The 20,387-nt window shown below is 41.1% G+C and overlaps 1 protein-coding gene across 1 annotated transcript in view; it reads left to right on the forward strand.

Moving 5' to 3' along the window:
* Positions 1 to 19,365, forward strand: part of LOC124605587 (tetraspanin-33-like) — a 57,751-nt gene extending 38,386 nt beyond the window's left edge. The window contains exons 6-7 of the mRNA XM_047137374.1: positions 15,149 to 15,265; positions 16,744 to 19,365. Coding sequence (XP_046993330.1) covers positions 15,149 to 15,265; positions 16,744 to 16,815 — 189 coding nt within the window. The 3' untranslated portion in view covers positions 16,816 to 19,365. The remainder of the gene's footprint in view (positions 1 to 15,148; positions 15,266 to 16,743) is intronic.
* Positions 19,366 to 20,387: the final 1,022 nt, after the last annotated feature.

Genomic DNA, 20,387 nt, shown 5'->3' on the forward strand with positions numbered 1-20,387 from the left:
ATGTAATAAGCATTGAGGTATGTTTTAAATGTTCACTGTGCAAAAAAAATTGCACATCTGGTAACAAAAATACATTTTTCATGCCATATCACAAATATAAATAGATTTCTTCTTTTGTTTTTTAACTGATAGAGTGGAATTTTCGAATAATTGAATATTATGATAAATAAATGTAATTAAATTCATATTCACAAAAATTCTGTTTGAAATAAGAATGGTATAACAGGGTGTATACGACCCAGGAGAACCGGGAAAAACCCAGGAATTTTTTAGAATTCGGGAACTTTCCCTTGTTTTAGTTACCAGTTAAATTTTTGTGATTTTGACTGGTAAGAACCAGTACTCTAACGAAGAATATTAATGTATCCCACTTCTGCAGAATAATGCTGCAGCAAAAAAACATGAACGAGAGAAAAATAATGAAAATAAAACATAAATTGCAAAGGAAATGTCATATACAACAACAAAACACAGTGCTCATACAAGCATCTGCCAACCAAAGTATGTCAAAGGCTTTAGGAAGAATATGCAGTGCTTCCTAACAACAAATTGCCTCCGATGAGCGTGACATGACAGCTGTTTACATTTGATTCATTTGAGCAGTTGCGGGTGGGCTCTTGCGCATGCGCAGTTGAGTCGCCTATGAGTAGTACCTTTTCCCGCTTCTGGCTACAGATGTGTGGCTGGGCGCCACTATCTAAATTGCTCCGGTTCGGAAATATCGTAGATCCGGGGCTGATGCACAGAGCAGTCTGAGTTGTAGTGGGAAGGTGGGTAGTCTCCACGTGACCTGTGTTTACGTTTAGTGATTTTGCTGTTTCCTTTTCGGTTATTGCTCTCACATTAAATGAAAACAAAACGGATTTATGTGGCCGCTCTCCCTGCCCCCCCCGCTCTCCCTACCCCCCCCCGCTCTCCCTGCCCCCCCCCGCTCTCCCTGCCCCCCCCGCTCTCCCTGCCCCCCCCCGCTCTCCCTGCCCCCCCCCGCTCTCCCTGCCCCCCCCCCGCTCTCCCTGCCCCCCCCCTGCTCTCCATGCCCCCCCCCGCTCTCCATGCCCCCCCCGCTCTCCCTGCCCCCCCCCCCCGCTCTCCCTGCCCCCCCCGCTCTCCCTGCCCCCCCCCCGCTCTCCCTGCCCCCCCCGCTCTCCCTGCCCCCCCCCCGCTCTCCCTGCCCCCCCCCCGCTCTCCCTGCCCCCCCCCCCCGCTCTCCCTGCCCCGCCCCCCCCCGCTCTCCCTGCCCCGCCCCCCCCGCTCTCCCTGCCCCGCCCCCCCCGCTCTCCCTGCCCCGCCACCCCCGCTCTCCCTGCCCCGCCACCCCCGCTCTCCCTGCCCCGCCACCCCCGCTCTCCCTGCCCCGCCACCCCCGCTCTCCCTGCCCCGCCCCCCCCCCCCGCTCTCCCTGCCCCGCCCCCCCCCGCTCTCCTTGCCCCGCCCCCCCCCCCCCGGTCTCCCTGCCCCGCCCCCCCGCTCTCCCTGCCCCGCCCCCCCCCCCCCCCCCGCTCTCCCTGCCCCGCCCCCCCGCTCTCCCTGCCCCCCCCCCCCCCCCCCCCCCCCGCCCCAGCTCTCACTCCCCCACTGCCCTCCCTCACCCCGCCTGCTCCCTCCAGATAGTGTTTGTGTTTTGGATGACATACCTCAGAGTATTATTTATCTTCATGGCTATACTATCAACAAGATTGCATTACTGTTTACTCATTCATTGTGATTTTCTCTCACGAAAGATCCGTTAAATTGTTTCTGTAACTTTCATGGCTTTCCAATCTGTCAGTTAACGAAACTGTAATATTTTGAAACTAGTAATTCTTGTTTAAGTTGAATATATTTCATTTACCAATAGTGATAAATTGTATTATCGTTGGCTGCCTCACTTTTCACAATTATACAAAATATGTCTTTTTCATTAAACGTTCCTTTAAGTTTCCAGTAAGACAGGGTAATCCTTTATCAAATGGACTTTTCAGCCAGCGTAGTTTAACTGAACACTCCACCAACAAAATATTTATCTTCACTTTCCACAGTAATCATAGTAATCAGAAACTGCAAATAACTGAAGTATTTCATAATTAAAATCACAAAACAATGGTTCAAATGGCTCTGAGCACTATGGGACTTAACTTCTGAGGTCATCAGTCCCCTAGAACTTAGAACTGCTTAAACCTAACTAACCTAAGGACATCACACACATCCATGTCCGAGGCAGGATTCGAACCTGCGACCGTAGCGGTCGCGTGGTTCCGGACTGTAGCGCCTAGAATCGCTCGACCACTCCGGCCGGCAATTAAAATCAAAGTATACAGTCATTCTAACAGACAACCACTTATTATGATGTACAGCATACAGACTGACATGTTTGAAGTATTCATTTCTGGCAATTAAAAAAAAAGTTAAGCATGTACTCTAAACAAAATGGCAATATATTCTACCAGCAGTTGGCTGTCGACTAACACCGTTGCTCTGACCAGTGTGGAGGTTGCCTCCACAAAGTATTTGTGACAGAGTTGCTCCGGTCCTCGTATGTGAGAACATGAAACATACAATACACATTTTGTAGTAATCTCATGAAATCAGAATTTATAAAAACTCTTTAATGAGATAGATAGATATTGTACTGTAAAGATTTTGTTTTCTCTCTGATCACTTTTAGTAATAGTATTCGTACTTTTCAATGTTGGATTACATATGTCTTATCCATTCAGAAAGTACCTATCTGCCACAATTTTGAGTTTATATTACAGAATCAGAACTGGAGATATTATTAACTTCCATTTTCCATAATATTCACAATAGCTTTATTTCCCATTACTTCATATCAGCAGTTGTCATTTTAAATACACTACACAGAAGAATTAGAGGGTCACTTTTTTAAACTGTGTCATTTCTCCCCATTGTTACACACATTTGGCTCAATGGTGTCCACAACCTACTTCTGCAATGGTGCAAAAGCATGGCGTGCTGCAATATCACCCGTGGGCTCAGGGTTGCTTCAAACGACTGTGTCGACACTTAAAAAAAAGTCAGAACTCAGAAGTTCATGTAAGGTGGGTTAGTGATGTCATATTGATCCCAAATTTCACCACAGTTGTGCTCAGTGCCATTGTAGATGTGTCGGAAATAATGTTAAGGTCATCATACACACACCTTTATCAATATATCACCCCCTTCTCTTGACACCTCTGTGATGGTCAAAATTGCGGGACTCACATTGAAATCGCACAGTTTTCTTATGGCAGCTGAGGAAAACATTTCAGGCACACCGCTGCTCACAATTGACATCAAAAAGGCCTCTTGAGGAAGCATGTAGAGCACCAGGGAAACCATCCCATTGTTCAGGCATTCATTCACACACAATTAACACTCAGAAACGACAGTTTGCTGTGACATGCAACAGTACAATGTTCTTGACAGTCTTTGATACTGCTGACACTGACCAGGTGATTCAACCCTGCACTAATGTTATCGTGGGACTGCAACCACACTGAATGTGATGGGACCTGACCTCTTTGGAGGATAGTGCAGCTGCAAGTTTTGCACTGGTGTACAGGTTGGAACAATTAGGGACTGTTCAAATCCATTCAATGAAAACTGAACATGATACAAAGCAGTAAAGTGTATTTATGCCTTTTTAACCCTCCTGTTTTGCAGCCATCTGTGACATGATCACCCTGTGGGGAGGGGGGTCACGCTTGAATAAAATGGCAAAGATTCCCTTAAAGACCCCCTCCCCTCAGTTTGTGAGCACCTTCTGTACCACCTGAGCACTTTCCTAAGCAGGCAACCCTTTAAACATTCTTCACATTCCACATGCCTACAACCAGGTTCTAGAGCAGCAGTGCAGTGCTACTCTTCTGTAGGGTGTCAAAGGGGTTGCCTGCTCACAGGCACTTAAGAATCGGGCAAGTGTTCTCTCTGTACAGGTACATTTTTAAAGTTCTCAACAAAGTGTGCATGCAAATGGCACAGTGGGGTTGCCGAACTCGGGGTTTTACAGGGACACTTTGCTGTTTTGTTAATGCATCTGTCAGGGTCACCCCCACCAGTGATATCGCAACAGGAGGGACAAAATAAGAAGGCTGGAAAAGCATACACACTCTTTGCTGCTTCACATCCCATTAAAATTTCATCATATAGTTTTGAATGGTCACTTGTGGTTCCGCCTTGTATACCAGAATGAAAATTGCAGTTGCACTATGCTCCAAAGGGGTCAGATCATGTTCAGTGGGGTTTCAGGCCATGATGTCTTTAGAGGAGGTTTGAATCATGTGGATGGTGTGAGCATTGACAAGATTGTCAATAATGTTATGTTGCACATCACACTGCAAACTGTCATTTAGATCACGAAATGTGCCACATCCTAAATCCTTTTGATGTTGATTTTGAGTTGTTGTTGTTGTTGTTGTTGTTGTTGTCGTTGTCGTCTTCAGTCCTGAGACTGGTTTGATGCAGCTCTCCATGCTACTCTATCCTGTGCAAGCTTCTTCATCTCCCAGTACTTACTACAACCTACATCCTTCTGAATCTGCTTGGTGTATTCATCTCTTGGTCTCCCTCTACGATTTTTACCCTCCACGCTGCTCTCCAGTACTAAATTGGTGGTCCCTTGATGCCTCAGAACATGTCCTACCAACCGGTCCCTTCTTCGTGTCAAGTTGTGTCACAAACTCCTCGTCTCCCCAGTTCTATTCAATACCTCCTCGTATGTCAGAAATGTTTTCCTCAGCCACCCATAAGAAAACTGTGCGATTTCAGTGTTGTGTATTGTGGTTCTGACCTCAGAGGCATCAAGGGTATGGTTGAGATATGAGTAACAAGGGCGTGACAACCTTCCTATTGTGTGGCATGTCCAAAGTGACATTGGGCAGAATTGTGGTAAAATGTGGCACCAATGTGACATCTTTAGCCCCGTACACTTAACATGAAATTCTGTGAACGATCTTTCCTCACATGTTCAGATTCCTTGCTGTTTGAAGTATCACCAAGCCTGAGGTTCACATCACAGGGCACCTTGCTTTAGCACTAAATTAGAAGAAAGTTGTAGGCACCTTTGAGCCAAATTTCAAAGTTTTAGATCTCAGTGGGGGAAAATGAAGGTTTGAAAAATGACTCTTTAATTCTATTTTGCCATGTATTTAGATTCCACAAGGAAAACAAAGGTTCTGAATTCTGTCTACTTTCAGAAATCTGAACACTAAATACGTCAATCATCACACAGCTTCATGCAGATCTGTTATTAACACAGAATTCAATGTATACCACGTACTTAAAACTTAGTCAGTGCGTTATACATATGTTGACCCGAGTGTGTCATGAACGAGAACTAAATATAGTTCATTATATAGAGGGTTTCATTTATTTTTTACGTTGTTAAAGTAATGAACAAAGAAACAGAGTGCTGCCTCTGGTGTATTCTTGCAATACATAGTCATCGACCTGGTGAAAATTTCATCCAGCAACAAAAAATTACCTTATGCAGCACGAAGAACTGCTTTTTGCACCCACTACATTGCTGCATTGCTCACACAGTGTGCATATATATATAAAAAACGTATTTAGTGTTTAGATTTTAAGTTACTGCTACTATAAATTCATTAGCAAACACAAAATAAATTACAAAATTATCTTACCAGATATCGTAGAGAGTAGAACTACTGACGGACACATCAGTATACAGTGTATGTTTACACACTGTTAGCATTTGCATGAATATCCCATTTCATGTGCAAAAAATTGTTCATTTTGCCATTTTCTTTTACCTTGTTTCATACATGCAATGTCGTTTTGTAGTTCACACTTTCTACTGACAGTAAATAATTTGTGTGTGTTTTTAGTTATTTTAAGCACATACATGTGAATGTAATTTGAGGGATGCTAATAGTAGTGACCACTTCCAGTTCACATGAATTGGTCCTTAGGATTTACCACTGTAATATGTTTGATTCTTCGGGTGCCATCACATTGATGAAAGTTCATGTACGCAATGTACCCTAAAGTTTTGGCATCAGAATTGTACAAATGGTAGAGGATACTAATCTGAGAACTTTGTGAGAGGAAACTAATGGTCAGAAATGGTTAATAAACTTTTTAAATTGTTGTTCTACTGATAGCAATGCTTTGGTTTCATAACAGATGTTCAAAGCAACAACTGCCAATATCTGTGTTTACAGCATGTCATCCATTGACAGGATCGAACTCTGGGTTCAAAATCATTTGGCTCCATTGCTTACATACATTGTTTATGGTATGGATGCAGTTGCTGCTCCATGTAGTGAGAAGACATTATTAATATGGTATAATCTCATAATGTAGCCAGCAGTACACATCTAAGGTGACTTACTTGATCTTCGTCAGTGAGGAAGGTACGCCCACAAAGATTGTACCCCAAATACGTCAGAATATAGTTTATGGTTATAATAGAGGGAAACATTCCACGTAGGAAATAGATATCTAAAAACAAAGATGATGTGACTTACCAAATGAAAGTGCTGGCAGGTCGACAGACACACAAACATACACACAAAATTCAAGCTTTCGCAACAAACTGTTGCCTCATCAGGAAAGAGGGAAGGAGAGGGAAAGACGAAAGGATGTGGGTTTTAAGGGAGAGGGTAAGGAGTCATTCCAATCCCGGGAGCGGAAAGACTTACCTTGGGGGGAAAAAGGGACAGGTATACACTCGCGCACGCACGCACACACACACACACACACACACACTCACACACACACACACACACACACACACACACACAAAAGCAGACATGTGTAAAGGCAAAGAGTTTGGGTAGAGATGTCAGTCGAGGCGGAAGTACAGAGGCAAAGATGTTATTGAATGACAGGTGAGGTATGAGCGGGGGCAACTTGAAATTAGCGGAGGTTGAGGCCTGGTGGGTAACGGGAAGAGAGGATGTATTGAAGGGCAAGTTCCCATCTCCGGAGTTCTGATAGGTTGGTGTTAGTGGGAAGTAGCCAGATAACCCGGACGGTGTAACACTGTGCCAAGATGTGCTGGCCGTGCACCAAGGCATGTTTAGCCACAGGGTGATCCTCATTACCGACAAACACTGTCTGCCTGTGTCCGTTCGTGTGAATGGACAGTTTGTTGGTGGTCATTCCCACATAGAAAGCTTCACAGTGTAGGCAGGTCAGTTAGTAAATCACGTGGGTGCTGTCACACATGGCTCTGCCTTTGATCGTGTACACCTTCCAGGTTACAGGACTGGAGTAGGTGGTGGTGGGAGGGTGCATGGGACAGGTTTTATGCCAGGGGCGGTTACAAGGGTAGGAGCCAGAGGGTAGGGAAGGTGGTTTGGGGATTGCATAGGGATGAACCAAGAGGTTACGAAGGTTAGGTGGACAGTGGAAAGACACTCTTGGTGGAGTGTGGAGAATTTCATGAAGGATGGATCTCATTTCAGGGCAGGATTTGAGGAAGTCGTATCCCTGCTGGAGAGCCACATTCAGAGTCTGATCCAGTCCTGGAAAGTATCCTGTCACAAGTTGGGCACTTTCAGGATTCTTGTGTGGGAGGTTCAGGGTTTGGGGGGATGAGGAAGTTGCTCTGATTATTTGCTTCTGTACCAGGTCGGGATGGTAGCTGCGGGATGCGAAAGCTGTTTTCCTTTGGGTTGGCAGGCCTGGGTAACCAAGAAGGCTTCCTCTAAGTGACCCATAAATAGGTTGGCGTACGAGGGGGCCATCCTGGTACCCATGGTTGTTTCCTTTAATTGTTGGTATGTCTGGCCTTCGAAAGTGAAGTCAGGAGGAAAGAGGTTTTAGGTTGGGTGGCAGGTGATCGACGTGAAAGGAAGTGCTCCATCGCAGCGAGGTCCTGTACGTGTGGAATATTTGTGTATAAGGAAGTGCCATCAATGGTTACAAGGATGGTTTCCGGGGGTAACAGACTGGGTAAGGATTCCAGGCGTTTGAGAAAGTGGTTGGTGTCTTTGATGAAGGATGGGAGACTGCATGTAATGGGTTGAAGGTGTTGATCTACGTAGGCAGAGATAAGTTCTGTGGGGGCTTGGTAACCAGCTACAATGGGGCGGCCGGGATGATTGGGTTTGTGAATTTTAGGAAGTAGGTAGAAGGTAGAGGTGCGGGGTGTCGGTTGGGTCAGGAGGTTGATGGAGCCAGGTGAAAGGTTTTGTAGGGGGCCTAAGGTTCTGAGGATTACCTTGGCAAAATTTGTATGTAGTGTTGTCTGAAAGCTGAAGCAGTCCCTCGGCCACATTCTCCCGACGATCAAGTACCACGGTCGTGGAACCCTTGTCCGCCAGAAGAATGACGATGGATCGGTCAGCTTTCAGATCGCGGATAGCCTGGGCTTCAGCAGTGGTGGTGTTGGGAGTGGGATTAAGGTTTTTCAAGGAGGATTGAGAGGCAAGGCTGGATGTGAGAAGTTCCTGGAAGCCTTGGAGACTGTGATTTTGAGGAAGAGGAGGTGGATCCTGTTGTGACGGAGGACGGAACTGTTCCAGGCACGGTTCAATTTGGTTAGTGTATTAGGGAGTTGGATCGTTAGGAGTAGAATTAGGATTATTTTTCTTCATGGCAAAGTGATATTTCCAGCAGAGAGTACGAGTGTAGGACAGTAAATCTTTGACGAGGGCTGTTTGGTTGAATCTGGGAGTAGGGCTGAAGGTGAGGCCTTTGGATAGGACAGAGGTTTCGGATTGGGAGAGAGGTTTGGAGGAAAGGTTAACTACTGAATTAGGGTGTTGTGGTTCCAGATTGTATTGATTAGAATTTTGAGGTTTTGGGGGTCAGTGGAGCTGGAAGTGGGAGATTGAGTAGATGTGAGAGACTGGGTCTGTGTGCAATGAGAGGAGGTTGAGGTTTGCTGGAAAGGTTGTGAAGGGTGAGTGAGTTGCCTTTCCGGAGGTGGGAAACCAGAAGATTGGATAGTTTTTTTAAGGTGGAGGGTGGCATGCTGTTCTAATTTGCGGTTGGCCTGTAGGAGGATGCTCTGAACAGCCAGTGTGGATGTGGGAGAGGAAAGATTGAGGACTTCTATTAAGGATTGGAGTTGACGGGTGTGTTCATTGGCTGAGTTGATGTGTAGGTGAAGGATTTGGTGGGTGAGGGCTGTGGATTGTTCAGTTTGGAATTGGTATAGGGACTGATGGAAAGAAGGGTTACAGCCAGAGATGGGAATTTTAAGTGTGAGGCCTTTGGGGGTAATGCCAAATGTCAGACAAGCCTGAGTAAATAAAATATGGGAGCGTAATCTGGCTAGGGCAAAGGCATGTTTGCGCAGGGAATGTAAATAAAACTTAGTGGGGTTGTTGTGGGGATGTTGTGAGGGTGACATGGTATTAGAAGGTGGAAAGTGTAACATGAGGCTGAAATGAAAATAAAAATATATGGGGAGAGATAAAGGTGAACTAGAAAGCAACTGGAGGTCTGGTGTGAAAAAAGTCGAAAAAGTGTTGGTAAAAGCTGAGCTATGTTGATCCTGTGGTGAAATTGGGTTGGTAAACAACGATGTGCACAAAGGTCAGGTGGTTGTGTTGCCACCAAAACTCATTAAAGGGCGGAGAAATTTGGGAAAATTTCGAAAAAAAACTGCGTGTAAGTGTATTAAAAGGAGTGGTTTTGTGGTGGCAGATTATGAAAATGAGGCTAACAATTGTATGACAAAGAAATAATGATGTTAACACCTGTGGGAAGCCGCTAAAAATGATCCGTGATGTGGGAAAAATGGAAATAAAGCGCAAGTTTTTAGAACTAGCCGGAATGGTTGTTTAATAGGTGAAAGGAACTCTTTGTGAACTGGGAACGGTGGATTTTATAGCAGCGGTAGTGTTGAAAGGGTAAAAAAATTTTTTTGGTTATGGTTGGAAGTGAGTTACGTATTATTGAGTATATATAGGCAGGATAAAATTGTATGGTGGATTACGGTAAAAAGGAGAAGGTGAATACAAAGTGAAACTACTTGCACAAACAGAAAGAGAAAGTAAGATGACAGAAAAGATTTCGAAATGCAACAGTGACAATAAGAAACGTAATTGTTGGGTTCAAATTAACCCTTAACTACTATCGACCGTCTCTCAGACCACTACTAACTTTTGTGTTGAGATATTTCTCACACCCCTGCAAAGCCAAATGGACTCTTCCATGTACCTTCCTATTGGCTGTCAAGCTACACGTGCCAGTGTTCTTGCATTGTTACTGCTCTTTGTTTCATAATTATTAGCCTTGAGAGGTCCCACAGGCGTACCATAGTCTTTGCGTGCCGCGTTTTTATTGCATACCACTGTTTCTCCATGGCGGGGAAAGCTGGGCCTTCTGTGCAAAGTGTGTTATGTGAGACAGATGTCTTCACTTGCAAGATGAGCCTCAGACACCGAAAGAAGAATTTGAAAATCGAAAAAGTGCACCTTTTGCCCTCCTCACCTGAAGAGGAAAACAAGGTACCCATGTCAGAACAAGGTATCCATGTCAACAACGTGGTGTTCCTATTTGTGTGGAGTGTTCCAGGAAGGTCTGCGTGAAGTGTTTGCAGGTGGAAATTGACCAAGTGTGATTCAGTGGCACATGAGAACAAGTGTTTAGTTTGTACTTGTAATTTTAGAAGTAAAATGGTGGCAAAGTTTCTCCGTTCATAGACTTATGGTCTGAAATATTCGCTGTACATTGCAAAGTGAGTTGTAAACTGAAAGCTGACTTCGCACACAATTTATCGTAAGTCATATCGGATTTTTCCACCTAGTTACATTGCCAATTTGTAATATAATCCTTCTCATGAAAATCTATGTGTGAGTAGAGAGCTAACTATTTGCTGTTATTTTCATAACTCATAAAATAAAAATATACTCCAGATTTCGCTTTGTTTTAATTGTCGAAGTGTTTAAAATACCGCAGTGTTTTTAAAAAAAAATCAAATTTCTACAAAAGCCACCTCTAAGAAGCGTAATGAATGACTGGAAGTCAAGAAACTATATATATTCAGCAAAATTCTGGTTTGATATATAAAACAGAAAATGCAGTCTGTGAGACCCCTCCATAGTAATTGCGTTCCTGTGAATGACCATAGTAGTTAAGGATTAATGATATAAATATAATAGAGGGAAACATTCCACGTGGGAAAAATATATCTAAAAACAAAGATGATGTAACTTACCAAATGAAAGTGTCGGTATGTTGATAGACACACGCACAAAATTCAAGCTTTCGCAAGCCACGGTTGCTTCATCAGGAAAGAGGGAAGGAGAGGGAAAGGTGAAAGGATGTGGGTTTTAAGGGAGAAGGTAAGGAGTCATTCCAATCCCGTGAGCTGAAAGACTTACCTGGGGGGGAAAAAGGGACAGGTATACACTCGCTCGCACACGCCCCCCCTCCCCCCCCCCCCCACACACACACACATAACATACACAAGCAGACATGTGTAAAGGCAAAGAGTTTGGGTAGAGATGTCAGTCGAGGCGGAAGTACAGAGGCAAAGACGTTATTGAATGACAGGTGAGGTATGAGCGGGGGCAACTTGAAATTAGCGGAGGTTGAGGCCTGGTGGGTAACGGGAAGAGAGGATATATTGAAGGGCGCCCACGCGCCAAGAGTCCTGTAGTCTCAGCTATACTCCATGTCTTCCAAGCCAAGATATTAGCATCAGGGAAGGCTTCAAGGCCACCATAATCTGCTTGGTTGCCCCATACAACAGCAAGTGTCAGCCACGTACTACCTCCAACCACAGCCTGAACATCACAAGTGAAGTTCAGATGCAGTCCACAAAAAACATTTGGACTTCCAATCAATTTCTGTTTATTGAACTGCCCAGCCAAGTCAATATCTATGGCCTTCAAACTGCGATACACAGGTACTCTGTGCCGCCAGCGACGTCGCCATGCACGTCGCAGAGGCATTGCTGTGGCGCGAGTGTATACCTGTCCCTTTTTCTCCCCGAGGTAAGTCTTTCCGCTCCCGGGATTGGAATGACTCCTTACCCTCTCCCGTAAAACCCACATCCTTTCGTCTTTCCCTCTCCTTCCCTCTTTCCTGATGAAGCAACTGTGGGTTGCGAAAGCTTGAATTTTGTGTGTGTGTTTGTGTTTGTGTTTGTTTTTGTGTCTATCAATATACCAATGCTTTCATTTGGTAAGTTACATCATCTTTGTTTTTAGATATAGAATATAGTTTATTTTTGACAAGTTCTTGTATGCTTTCGTGTCCTGAAAGTGGGTGTAAATCTGTTATATACCAGTTAAATTCTGTTATTTCTCTAACCAATTCTGAAACCAGTTACAACCGGAATAGTTGAATTTCTCATTACTAGGCTAAAACAAAGATTATGTTTCGCTGTATTCTGTACTATCTGTAAATTCAGATAGTCATAGTGTCTTTGTTCTTTAAAAACATTTAATTAGTGCACCACCTGTTTGTCTGTAAACATTGACCCTCCAGTTTTAAATACTCACTTATAAGAGATATGTGCCTATAACCTAATGAAATTTTCATGAATTTGCACCTTTTAGTTATAATTTGTGAGTTATGTTTTCACCAGACATCATCATTACTTCCATTCAGCTGAATAAAATAGTCTCTGGTACATAATATCTTGCTTCCATATAAAATGCAAATTGTATTTAAATCCCAACATCCACTTCAATGAACAGTTTAAAACAGTCCAACTCAACAAAAGTTCAGCCTCAGTTATCAATTGGGGTTGATTTCTTTCCACCAAACATATTAACAAAATCTATTTGTTCGCTGGTGTAAACTAAGGAACAAAGATTAATTTTATCTTCTCATGAGCGACAAATTGAATTTTGTGTTCAATAAAGTGTGTTCATAAAATGCCATTACTTTTTCCAATGTCATGTCTTCCAAAAATTCTGTTGACGGGATTTGCAAAATAAATCGAAACACTGTTATTGTCAAATTAATTTCAACAACTTCACAAATGTTTTATTTGTGCACAACGTGTATAGAGTCGAGTACAATAATGGCAAGATCAGAATACAACCCTTGGTTTATCAAGATGTCAAGACTGACTCGGAGTTTTTGTAATACAAATTATATGTTCATTTCTTTTTATGTTGTTACAAAAAATAGGCGTAGCAAGAACTTGACACTATTGACATCACCTTCGTCCTTCTGGCTGCCGACTTGATTGAAAATGTGTCCAGCACATTAACTGTTTTCTCGAATGTGAAGACTGCCCTCGCTGCCAATTTCTTGTTGTGCCGCTTACGAATCAAAATAGACTAACATCTTTTGTGGTCACATGTGAATAATCCAAAGTAAATGACAGAAGATTATAAGTAACACTTTCATTAAAATAGGAATTTGACTTACATTGTTGCTGCTGGAAAGACCAGTAATGATAAGATTGAATATTTTGTATCACTGATTGTACACTTCCTACTTTATTCTTTGGAGGGTACATTTCCAAGACAATTAGACACGTGTTTATTGATGAGATTTGTTGTATACGACCTAAAATCCTCTCCTTAAATTATATGTGCAAGCAATTCTTTGTTTAGAATTGTGGTCAGCTGTCTATGACCAGTTTCCTGTAAGTTTCTAGCCACAGTGATGATTTTTTTTTATAATGATGCCTGTGTTTTTTGAAGCCTTCAGAGAAGGTAGAATATTCAGTCACCTTTCAGGTATGCATTGGGGAAAGTATTATTTCTGCTTCTGGTATTTCAGCTGAAAACCTTAGTCATCTTCAAGGTTGTCTGCTAGCAGAATTTAAACCACTTCACCCAATACTGTAGAATAAGCATGCATGCATCAGAGAAATTGGTAATAAAAGTATCACTCCTAGATAAAAATTTATGCTTGTAAAACTAAAATAAAACAAGTGCCGAGTCAGCAAATCCACGGTGCCTTAAAATTAATGTGATTTATTGTTAAAATTGATTTCCTGTGCTGAACTGCCAGACAGTGAAGACTCGGAACAATTATTTCTCTGAGAGTGCAGACATGAAACGAGTGTTCCACAATTTGTCCAGCTGAAAAGCCTTATCTTGGTTAAGCACATTGTCTTCTAATTGTGTTTCCATAGCTTCCTTGATCAGTGAATCTCAGTAGGATGAGGCTGTCACAAATACCTTGACCTTTCCATAATCCATGGAGTGGCCTGGGGAATACAGTGTTCAGGACCCCGGCCTCATCCTGTTGGGATTTAGTTGTTAAGGCAGCTGTGTAAAAACAACTATCACACAGGCTACTCAACCGAGATTAGGATTTCCAGCTTGACAAATCATGGGAACCACACTGCTCTAAGAGGAATTATTGTTCAGAGTCTTCACTGTCTGGCATTCCAGCACAGCATCACTAGTAATAATAATAATTGAACATATGATTTGTAAGTGCTGTGGATTTGCTGACTTTGCACTTGCTTTGTTTTACGCTTAAACACACAAAGTTTAATCTGTGATTGACACTGTCACACACACACACACACACACACACACACACACACACACACACACATACACACACATTTACTGCACAGCATTGTACCAAGTGATATACATTAGGCTAGCAACTCACCTGAAGATGAAATTTCCACTCTGCAGCGGAGTGTGCGCTGATATGAAACTTCCTAACAGATTAAAACTGTGTGCCAGATTGAGACTCGAACTTGGAACCTTTGCCTTTCGCAGGCAAGTGCTCTACTATCTGAGCTACCTAAGCACGACTCATGCCCTGTCCTCACAGCTTTCCTTCTGCCAGTACCTCGTCTCCTACCTTCCAAACTCCACAGAAGCTCTCGAGGTTGTGCTTGGGTAGCTCAGAAGGTAGAGCACTTGCCCGCAAAAGGCTAAGGTCCCGAGTTCGAGTCTTGGCCTGGCACACAGTTTTAATCTGACAGGAAGTTTCACGCCTGAAGATGGCTGTAAGGTTATCAGCTGAAATACCGGAAGAAGAAATAATACTATCCAAGATGTATGTCCAAAACTGAATAAGTAGAATGCCTGTGTAAATACTTTGCTGTCTGGCTCTGTGAACTGCTACACTTCACATGTACATCTGCAAGGTCCAGCAGATAAATAAGTATCTTCACGAAAGGGGAGGTGGATGGGGGAGGGGGGGGGAGAGGAGAGAGAGAGAGAGAGAGAGAGAGAGAGAGAGAGAGAGAGAGAGAGAGAGAGAGGAAAGGGTGTAAAATAATGTTTGTACTGTAATCTGGTTCACTCATTTACAGGTTGCAGAAGCTAGTAAGAAAGTGTGGACAAGTGGCTGCATAGAAATTGTGCGTTCCTGGGCAGAAAGAAATTTATACACCATCGCAGGCATTGCTTTGGGCATAGCTTTGTCCCAGGTTGGTATTATGCTAATTAAGTGTTCTGAAACTGTTTGATTCAAGAACAGTATATTGTTAAAGACTACATGGAGTTTCTTAGTTGCCTTTCTTGCCCTGTCTTTCCCATTTTGACATTGAGAGCAGTCTACTACTACTACTACTACTACTACTATTACTGTTGTCTGTCCCTATTCAGTTCTGGAATGTACTCTTCATAAATGGCAATTTATCAAGTGTGGAAGTCATTTCCAGTTTCTTCTTCTGCTTTTATAATGCAAGTTAAAAGGGATAATGCAATATAGTATAAATCACTGAAGTACAAATGAATGAATTTAATACAATGAGTCTACATTGATAGTCTGTCATTTAAGTCCATTTGATGACGAGTGAAATCTCAGTTGTAAATACAGACAGCAAATCGAATATAATGTCTGAACAGATGAGGAGACATATTTTCTACCAGTTTTGAATCTGCAGAAACTACAAGTTGTATATAGGTAATAGTTCTATTTCTGTTAAACTTACATGTAAAACATAAGTGGCGAGTTGAAGTTTAACTGCACCAGACGACAGTCTGAAAATTGAAATATAAGTAGAGGGAGGTAGGCTTTGGTTTAATTTGGAATATGTTATACAATGAAAATAAAACTTTGCAAGCATACTAGCATTGATTTGATGCAGTGTATGTAAGTCTAATTCCAGGAAATGATGAAAACAAAAGGAAATAGAAATGCTTATGGCGTTACTTTTGGCAAGATGTAGCTTAAGCTTGATTATATGTTTAATAATAGAAACAATCATGATCCTTCAACTGAAGATTTGACATAGGCATGATTTTCAGCTTTGCCTTTTATTATAACCCTTCTTGAATGTCTGCATGCTTAAAGGCACCATAAATTACAGGTAACAAAAGAGACTACATAGTTTGTACAAGTGCATCACTATCAAAAATGGCTTCCAAACAAGCAGGCAACATTGTTAGCAGATTATTTGTAACCACTTTGATGGTATCAGAGTCTGGGGCACGGTATGGTATTCCTGAGCTCATTGTGGGACATTGGATAAAATGTTATCAAGATATTGGAGAATCTAATAAGCATGCATGAACTGGACTTTAATGTTTAACAACACCCATCGAGGATAATGAACTTGTCAACATGTCATGGTAAAATCCTTTTTTTAAACCTGGTGCAGTTAAAAAGTACTGATACATTTCCCAGGTCATTGGATACAGATTGGCACCGGATTTGGCTCTTTGGACTACTCAGAAAACATTCAGGCATCAAGCACCAGCTACATGACTCTTACATTTAGCGCTTGCCAAATTTACTTGTCAATCTTGACTGGCAGAATGTGATATTTTCTGATGAATTGTTACTGTTGTTGGTACTATAATAAGTTTGGTTGCATAATTGATAGCATAGAATGACAGAGTAGAGATGTGATAGCCTGTGTGTGTGATATATACTTATTGTTTCAAATTTTTTCCTATACAGCTGTTTGTTATATACCTGGCAAAAACATTGGAAGGACAAATAGAAATGCAGAAATCTCAGTGGAATACATGAAATATTGCCTACCGCCTCGGATGAAATATTCGGTAGGTATATCTCTGTTATAAAAAACCAAAAATCTATTTACAAGGACCATTTATGCCGGCCATAAAACTTTGCCTGTGTAACTGTGTGGACAATACTGGAAGAAGTTAATTACCGTAGCGTCTGCTGTGTGCTTCTTCTGAAAAGTGAAAAATAATAGTAAGCTTGTAAATATGATGATCCGTTTTGTGTATAGACTAAACTGTTTCAAGCTTGTAAAATTTAAAGTATTATGTTTGCATTGAAAAGCATTGTATTATTAATAAGCACATAGACCCATGGAAGAATCCTTGTTAACAAAGTTTGAAACAGTGACTTGACTGAATCCAGTCTAGCAAAACTTGAGATTTGCATGACTAAGATTAGTTGTTTACAAGATAGTGCACACAAAGAAAGGAAAGAAGAATGAAACGAGAGGATCTCAAGAAATTTCCAATATTGAATTTTTTTAAGAGAAAGGGTGTGTGTTTGCTTGTGTTTATGGGACGGAAAGTCTTATTATTTTACTATTAGAAATGCACAGAAGATAAAACGTCCTTGTGATTGTCCCGTAGGGGAAAAGTATGAAATGGTGGAACTTCTTGATATCTCCTATAGCAAGACATACTGCCCTGTTAAACTCAAAAGTTAACTACATAATGTGCCTCTAACCCAGATTCTTTAGCATTTCAGAAATAGCCACCTAATGTTTCTGACAGCTGGGTAATTATTCAATATTTCATTGAGACTCGGACAGTTACTGTCTTATTGACTGAACATTTTTTTTAAACTCTGTCTATACCATTTTGTTGAATGGCTTCACAAATGTAAGAACTTAAATATACCATGAAATGTATTATATTTGCACATTTTGTATGTCAAGAAACTATCAGTCTTCCTGAAAAATGTTGTATCCTTGCAAATGGAAGACAAGATAGTCAGTATGAAAGTGAGGAAGTCAGTTTAAATTGTGTAATTTCGAAATTTTTTGCTTTAAGTGGCAGTTGTTGTTTAGAATCTCAGAACATTTTACTTGTTTTATTCATGTCTGAAGAAAGAATCTGTATCCTGATAATGTTGAAGTTGCTGATTGTGAAGAACTGTTTTCGAGAACTATGCTTTTAAACAGTTACATAGTTTTTAGTCACTGACTTTAAGAATCATGTTCTGTAGAATCTCAACTATGTTGCAATTAATTTTTAAAATTAAATAGATCTATTTTTGAAAACTTGTATCTGCTGTGGATAAAATTTCATGTGTTTTGAAGCATTCCAGTATGTTTTTGCTTTACCACATATAAAAGAATACAAAAATTAAAAATACAAACTCTGAGCTCTGCAGCCACTTTTTGTAATATATTTTTAAACTTTTATCCAAAAAATTCCTATTTATTGAATATTATGGAGTGTTAGTTATTGCAAGTCTTGAATTTTCTGTTGGAAACTTCAATTTAAATTATTACTAAAATTGTTTGTTTTGATAAGAACAAGCAGCTTTACTAAAGGGTAATATTGTTTTCCTATTGCTGTTTAATTGTGGTAATGTACAAATATTGCTTGACTTGTTTTCATAATAGATGACTTTTTTCCCCTCAGTAGTTCATTTCAAAAGTTGTCTGGCTGAATGACTCACTTTTAGTATCAGCACTCTCATCAAAAACCCTGAAAAATTTAATGTTCGTTTCAAATAAATTAGAAAAAAGTGATAGTTCCTGTAAGTCCCCACATTGCAGAAATATTAATAATAGTACAGTATTACACTAAATGAAGTATCTACTTGTACTTTCTGTTTGTCTGAAAGCAAATATCTTCTCCCTACCTGTCTTTCTCTGGTTTCTACTGTGAATTATTTCCAATTTTTTTTTAATTGAAATATTATCCTTTTTTTGTTCTTCATTATAGGCTACCATGTCATCAATAAAACATTGTTAATTTCTTAATTGGAATATCGTCAAATAGTTTACTGCGGTGAAATGTGTAATACTTTGCCATTCTGATAAAGGCATGTGCATTTTCAAGTTGTCAAGGAACCAGCAATCTGGCTGGAGGCTTTTCACTGCAAATTTTCAAAAGCTTTTAAGATCCTTGGGAAATCATTGACTGTTGGCTTGTTACTATAAAGATGATACATATCACATGGTAAAAGCATTTGAAGTCAAAATTAACTGTCCCCGTTAAATGTTGTGTGTCATTTTTGTACATGACTGCAACAATATGTGTTAGTAAATAAATTCTGATTAATTTACAGAATATTTTACTAGTTTCACTCTTAACATTCCAGTAGATAGCTTCAAGTCTCAAAAGTATTAAAACTTTCACTGTTGAGTGTGAAAATATTCTGCTACAAAAAGTGCACAAATTCAAACATCATTAAGCAATTACAGTAATTTCTGCACTACTCCAACTGCAGTATTAGTCTGCAGTTCATTCTGGCTATGTCTCAGCTCAATGCTGCAATAGAGAAGATACAGCCGTTATCTCTCTCTCTCTCCCTCTCTCTCTCTCTCTCTCTCTCTCTCTCTCTCTCTCTCTCTCTCTCTCTCTCTCTCCCCCGCCCCCTCTCTATCCTGCCCCCCCTCTCTCTCCCCCCTCCCTCTCTCTCTCCCGGCCCCTCTCTCTCCCCCTCCTCCCTCCTTCCCACCTCCCACATCAAAATTACAAGAAAAATAAGGGGTCTGGAAATGGAGGAGGAAACAAACTTAGCCATATTGGGAGCAGATTTATTTTTAATGAGATGCCTTAAAGACAAACAGTAATTACAGAGGAGGAGTGGTAATTTTAGGACAGTCATGTACAAAATATAATAATTTAGGTACTAAATATATTGTAAATTTCTCCTCTTTTTTTTCAGGTAAAGAAATATGTTCACTTTGATTCCTAAAAACAACTTTCATTTGACAGCTCCTTGTTTGTGGATCAGATAGATTATTAGTCACCATACAGAGGAGGTGTTGAGTTACAGAGAGGCACAATAAAGACTGCTACAAAAGCGAGCGTTTGCCTAACAGTGCTTTGTCTAACATAGAAAACACACACATCCACACACACATGACCACTGTCTCTGGCCACCAGGTCTGACCTTGATGGCCAGAGACAGTGGTGTGTGTGTGTGTGTGTGTGTGTGTGTGTGTGTGTGTGTGTGTTTTTCAAAGTAGAAGTCAGCCTTTTGGCCAGAAGCTCACGTTTATAGAAGTCTTTCTGTTGTCTTTCCGTTGTGTCTGTCTGACTCAACATACCTTCTATATGATGAGTAGCAGTCTGTCTTTTTCATAATATTGTATTTTTTCCATTGTTTGAACTCCTTATTTGTGGAACATTTGATACTGTAATTATTGTTAGCAGTTCTCTTACTAAAGTTTCACTCCATTTCTATTGGGGTGTTTGCTCATGCTTGAAATTGGTCAGCATTCTGTAGGACTGTTCTGTATTTATGAAATCTGATCGTTCAGAATCACACTGACTGCTTTGTAACTTTGTATGATTACCTACTTAGAGACATTATTATATGTAAGATGTCTTTGTCCACCAATGAAGAGTGTAATATATTTTCCTTCTGGTCTTCTC

Source organism: Schistocerca americana, chromosome 3 (genome assembly GCF_021461395.2).
Source record: "Schistocerca americana isolate TAMUIC-IGC-003095 chromosome 3, iqSchAmer2.1, whole genome shotgun sequence".
NCBI lineage: Eukaryota > Metazoa > Arthropoda > Insecta > Orthoptera > Acrididae > Schistocerca > Schistocerca americana.